Genomic DNA, 6,628 nt, shown 5'->3' on the forward strand with positions numbered 1-6,628 from the left:
AAATATCGGTTCAAAATACCGGAATCACAAAAGTTAGGGATATTTATTGATATTTTCAGATGATTTCCAGGTGGGATATTGGTTACGTAATTTTACTTGCTTCGGTTAGTGTTAAGTCATGGTCTTAAGTAATTTTACTTGCTTTGGTTACGTATATATATATCCCATCACGATAACCTATATCTCAACTATCAGCCCTTGACCGATATTTGATTTTAGACCGCTATAATTGTCCAGCTTGTGGGTGAACGTTATTAAGGCAATACATGGAGATAGAGGAGCTTTTTACTCATCTAAAACCAAGTTCAAAGCAAATCAAATCAAAGTAAATTTTAGTTGTCTCATCAATCACGCACTTACAAAACTATAAATAAATCCAAACAATGAAACAAAGAAAAAACACATGAAATAGCTCCCAAAAAGCATCATAAGCATCATCATAGGTATTATAGGCAATAACCAAGCACCATTATCTTCACTTCATGTATTATTTTAGATCATTAGCCATGTAATAATAATAATAATAATAATAATAATAATGATAAAAACCACCCCCATCAACTCTACTAAAACCTACCAAATCCTCACACACTTCCACATCTCTAAATTTTCCACTCCTGCACCCTACACTTATCACATATCATCACTTTAAACCCAACCATAAAAAATATTTACTTTTCAAACAAACCCCCCACACAACACTCCAAATCCCTTTTTTTCCCCCCTTCTTCCATTTTTTCTCTTTTTTTGTTCTTTTTACAAAAACCGAAAGTACACAAATAAGCTTTTATCCAAAACCACCAAGGGTAAAAGGTATAGAAGTAGAAGTAGAGTATTTCTGTCATTTTCATACCACCAAGGGTAGAATCGTCATTTTCACACTAAGCCCATTCAAAGAACTGACACCTGGCACCCCGGGCAGAAGTCCAATTCCCGCACCCGAAAAAGCAACTTCCCTGTTTGGGCCCTGGTTTTCTGACCATTCCTTTGCTGCTTTTCACCCCACAGTAACAGCAAGGGTGGTGGAAGATGGGAAGGAAATGGATGTCTTTTGGTTTGTGTGGCGGGTGGTGGTGGTGGAAGGGCGGGAAGGGGTGATGGTGGTGGTGGCCGGGCGGCGGTTGTTTCCAGATGAAAGGGTGGTGGTCGGTGGCTTGGCACATTAGGGAATTGGTGATGGAGAATTTGAAGCCTTTGTGCATCATGACAGCGAGTAGGCGGGCGGTGTTTTTGGCGTCGTCTAGACCGCAGTGGGCCCGCCCTTGCCATGACAGACCCGCCAGCTGGACTGCTTCCTTTAGATTGCATTTTGCACCACCAAACACCTCGCAGAATGGGACTTTTAAGTTGATCCACCTGGCAACAAAAAAAAACAAGAAACACGTTAGGGTCTGTTTGGTTGGATGGAATGGAATCGGTTCGATGGAATGGAATCAGTTGGATGGAATGGAATGACAAATTTCATATATATAACATTGCTATAATTGGGTATAGGTTTTTCAAAGTACAATGTTGTAATAGAAAGAAATGAAGCTTATAAAAAGGTAAAGAAAATGATTAATGATTTAAGGTTTAACCCTTTTTATGTTATATAATACAATGTATAGTTTTATATCTACTCTACACATTATTATATCAATGAATTTTTTATTTAAAAAAAATATATACACTTTATTATAGCTTATAAGAACCCAAATAAAATGATACTAAAAAGTATACTTTCTAGTAACTTTTAGAAAATAAACAAGTAATATAATTAAAATCATGAAACTTGTTTGAACAATTATTTAATAATTTACATAAATAAAGAAGGTTATATTGCGAGTTTTAGTTCAATTTCAAAATCCATGAAAGCTTTAACAAAGTATTTGAATTTAGCAATATATAACAGCAAAAAAGAAAACACAACCAAATCGAATGCAATGAAAACTAAAAAACCTTAAATCATTAATCAAGCAATAAACTTATATGTTCCAAAAATATATTAAGATACAAATTGTTTTGGTTTTAATTTTCTATTTTAAAACAAAAAACAAACCAGCCCTAAAGTTTTGGGTTTTAAAAATCAAAAAACCAAAATCACTACTTTATAAAATTAGCTTAGTTTTTTATTAGCTTGATAAGTGATAACAACATAAAATGTTCCTTTTCTACATTACTACTACTTTAGTTACTTCCTAAAATTTATACAAGAGAAACTCAACATATAAATATAAATATATAGATTTTCTTTATTACTTCATGCAGAAAGAACAACATAACATGTAAAATCAAGAAAAGAAGGGGTTGTTTTTTTCTATACTAAATAAACCTTCTGAACAATACTAAATGACCATTATACCCCTTACACTCCCAACACCAAATTTAGTGCTTAACCCATTAAGCAGCCTATTGAATTAAAAAGAAACAATCTCTAACTCCTAACTTTTTACAAATTTGTCCTCATTTATTTTTTCCTTCAATTTCCCCAAGTATTTAACAAACAGCAATTTATCTCTAGAGCAACTAATAGGATATATATATATATATATATATATATATATATATATATATATATATATATATATATATATTGTAAGTGAGATAGTTACCTATTAAAATAAGGAGGTTTACGAATTTTCTTGAATCTGCATTCTGATTCCAACATGACTCTACAATCCCAGTTTGACCAAGTAACAACAGCAAAGTTGGCATTCTTGATTCCCTTCTTCTCAAGCCATTTGTCATGCCTAAGAAGAGCTTCACTAAGAGTAACTCCTCTGTCCACCTGCCATTAACAAATAAACCTACATCATACATCTTCATTCTGTTTTTTTTATAAAATATGTTCAGGATATACAAAGCAATCAAAATATACAACATTTCAACTCTTTAAAATGGTCAAAAAGGTGAAATATAGTTACTACATCAATTGGTTTAAAGGTGAAAGATTGTTGCATGAATGGGTAAAAAAGTAAAATGTTGATGCTTAAATAGGCATAACATTATAAAGGAAGTTGCAATTGAATAAAGGGTTAATCTCATAAAACCTTATATTTTGTGTTTTTTTCTGGATTAAACCTCATCTTTATTTTTTTTATGAAAAAGACCTTATATTTTTTCATTTTTTCCCAAAAAAACCCTCAATCTTCTAACTATTTCCAAATAAACCCTCAACTTTTTTAGTTTTTCCTGAAAAAACCCTCACATTTTACAACTTTTTTTAGAGAAATATGACTAAAAGAACGAAAAAATGCAAGGGCTTTTTCATGAAAAAAATAAAGTTGAGGTTTAATCCGGAAAAAAACATAAAATATAAGGTCTTTTATCAGATTAACCCTTGAATAAAATTGTGGTTTAGAAAAACTATGGTTGACATCATTTATTGTAGACAAAAGAAAACAGTATCAGCAAATTTAATTCATGTTGGATGGAATGGAATGAAGAAAGAATGAAATGAACAGACGATGGAAAAAGCAACGGAATGGAATGAGTGATTCCATGTTAGCATGGAGGAATAGAATGAATCTTTATATAAAAGTTTCATATAATTTGTAAAGAAAAATGTATAGTTTAACTTAATTCTATACATTGTTTGATTACAACCGATGATTTTTTTTTTATTTACAAATGGAATAAGTGATTGCATTCCATGATCATATGTGTATTTTTTTTACTTAATTCAGTAAGAAACACAATCATATGAATGAAAATATACCTGAATTTGCTGAATTCCAGTCAAATCCTTGCAAAAATCACTTAAAAGCTGATTACATGTAGGGCGAACATATGTTTGAAAACAAGCTTCAAGTTGACCAGTGACACTACTAACAATAACTGAAGGAAACTCGATAATCTCTTGAGGATGAGGGTTTCTTTCTTTATCACAAGTAGCTTCAAAATCAATCACCACAAAATAATGAAACTCTTGATGCTGATTATAATCACAAGGGTACCCTTGTGGGAACATGGTAAATGGAGCATATTGAACCCGATTGTTCACCAAGAAAGGGTAAAATTGTCCTTCAATACTATTTAAGTGGCACATTTGTGCTTTTTTAATATCTGGATGCAAAGACCATGAACTGAGATATGCAGGCTTTTTGTTGGATTCAATTGAAGAATCGAGTAATTCGGTATAGACATCATTTTGGGGTTCTATAAACCCTTCTGTAGGACTCCCTGTGTATTGCTGAGGTGGCGGGTGTCCATTGGTCTGGAGGCCCGATGTCGGAGCCTCACAGTTCTTTTGCATTGTTTCTGCAATCAGAGAATATTTATAAGTGATTAAACCATTAAATAATTAGTTTAAATGTGTTTCTTTTTGACTTGATACATAAAGAACAGCTTAAAGGGAAATGGTTTTCCACATTATTTGGGATACTTCGGATGATGAGGAGGGCATAAATGTCTTTTGCACAAACGAGAGATCAAGAGCGAGTACAATTAGAAGATAGCACAACATGTTATGTCATGTTCTTGGGCTTATAAACTAATTGGAGTTGTATTGAATTAGCATACACAAATAATGCTACATATTTAGGGTAGGGGTATTATGGTCAACAATATGCGTATTCAAATTATTGTATGTTGGCTTTGCTTATTGTATATACTGTTTTTGTCTCCACCAGTAGTAAGATCAAGCTAGAATATTAGTGGAAATAAATATCACACTTACCAAATTTATAGTTCCTATAAATTTCTTCTACTATTGTGTTGTAATTGGTTAAATGTATGTAGTTTAGTCGTATTTAATATAAAACGTTCTAATTTCTTATGGTTAAATGTTCACATATTGTATTTTTAATGATATTACATAAGTTTACACCTGAAGAACATAAAGATTGTAGGATATGTTTGCAAGAATCCCAAGAAATTTATGCTGATATGCAATGAGGATGGAAAAGGCACATATGCACAACCTCCTAAGTTCAAAGCTTTATAACAAAAATAAAGTTGAATCCAACATTCAGTTTTAGTTCTTTCATTAGCATCATGTGTGTGTGTGTATTTACTATTTAGACATTTGGACTCAGTTCAATGGTAGAATTCTATCAACTTGAGGACAAAGCTTAATGAACATAAAAGAAAGAAAAATAAAATAAGATTAATTTGGAAGGAGAATGGCCTCTGATGTTTATCATCTAGAATGATGAAACACTTTTAGATGGAAGAATCAGATAATTGGGGTTATGGGCAGATGAGTACTATCAATTGCTTCAACTCACAAATCAAGAAAACCTAATAAGAAGTAATATATTTTCCTATTAATTGTTGTCTGGATTAATAAGGTTTAAAATTAATTGACAAAATGACAAGACACTTGCAAAGATGAGAAGTGAAGGCAAACTTGTAAAAAGGTAAATGGATTAAGTCTTGCCCTCATTAAGGCTATTAAGTCAAAGAGAAAAAGCACCTAAGATGCATAGAATAACTGTCTTATTGAATGGACACTTCTTTGCTCATCCATATAGAGTCATATCTTTACTTAAGTATTTCTCTCTTCATACTATCTTAAGCCTAAAACAGAGAGAATTCAAAAGGGTGTTTAGGATGCACTCCAAAACAGGATGAATATATGATTCCTTAAATCAAAGAACCTTAAGAATGTACAAAAGCTTTTAAGTAAAGTGCAGGATTTCTCTAGGTTTCCAATAATGCTAGGGTAACTTCATCCAGAATCATCTCCATCACATAAACATAGTAAAATAGTTGCACTCCAAAAGGGTTGTAATCATCCTGATAGTTAAACCACTTATTCGATTAAATTTAAAAGGAAAAAAGAAAAAAAGATGCTCAACCCATGTCCAAAAAGCCCTATTACGACTATCTAGCTAACTGTTACCGAAAGATAATCAACCAAAACGACAGATATGGTGAACTTCGTCAAAAGAAACCCGTAAACTCCATTCATGGATCGTAGAATTCCAGTATCGATTCATCTAAGAGAACTTAAAACGCAACAACACACTTAAAAATCAATTAACATATAAAAATCTAGGTTCGCATATCAAACCTTGATTGGTTTGTATTGAAGTCATGATCAATGGAGTAGTTGAGATCCACGAGAAAGTACATCAGATCCCTCTTATAATTTCTTTACCTAAAGGAAAATCGCAGGGATATATGAGAGGGAGGAAGTTAGAAAAAAGAGACGAAAAGAGAAGGGAAAAGAAGCCTGCCTGTTATTTTATTTGTAGGTCATCTTAATGCAATTCAGTAGTTGTGCGATGTGGGCCGAGATATTGCCCACATACCCGTATTTCTCCTAACTTTTATTTGAGGCTAAATTACAAAATCTCTTTATAAAGAAAGGAAAATAGTGTGTTAAAAGATTAACCATCAAGATAATATAATAAGAATAAGGTAAACTTTGGTATGATGAAATATTAAAATCAAGCATGTTTCCTCCCCTACATTTGGTAAAAACAACATCTTTGGTCCAGACTTGGTGTTTGTTGCAAATCTGGTCCCTAATCGAAACTAAATTAGCATTTTTGTGATCGGTACAATTCACATTCGGTATTTAACGTTATTTTATGATGTAATTTTCCTGTCCAAAGCTTTAAAGTGATGAAAATATATGCTTTTTAGGTTTTAAAGAAATTTTGTAGTGATATACCGAAAAACGAGATTTTTTAGTGCAACT

The 6,628-nt window shown here is 32.2% G+C and overlaps 1 protein-coding gene across 1 annotated transcript; it reads right to left on the bottom strand.

The window, feature by feature from the left end:
• Nucleotides 1-409: 409 nt before the first annotated feature.
• Nucleotides 410-6,154, bottom strand: LOC111881848 (uncharacterized). The gene is made up of 4 exons (XM_023878241.2): nt 5,996-6,154; nt 3,698-4,239; nt 2,592-2,767; nt 410-1,356 (listed from the first exon to the last, which is right to left on the bottom strand). The coding sequence occupies exons 1-4, from the start codon at nt 6,018-6,020 to the stop codon at nt 882-884; spliced, it is 1,218 nt and encodes a 405-aa protein (XP_023734009.1). The 5' UTR covers nt 6,021-6,154; the 3' UTR covers nt 410-881.
• Between the last annotated feature and the right edge of the window lie 474 nt (nt 6,155-6,628).

This window comes from Lactuca sativa, chromosome 1, assembly GCF_002870075.4.
Source record: "Lactuca sativa cultivar Salinas chromosome 1, Lsat_Salinas_v11, whole genome shotgun sequence".
NCBI classification, from domain to species: Eukaryota; Viridiplantae; Streptophyta; class Magnoliopsida; order Asterales; family Asteraceae; genus Lactuca; species Lactuca sativa.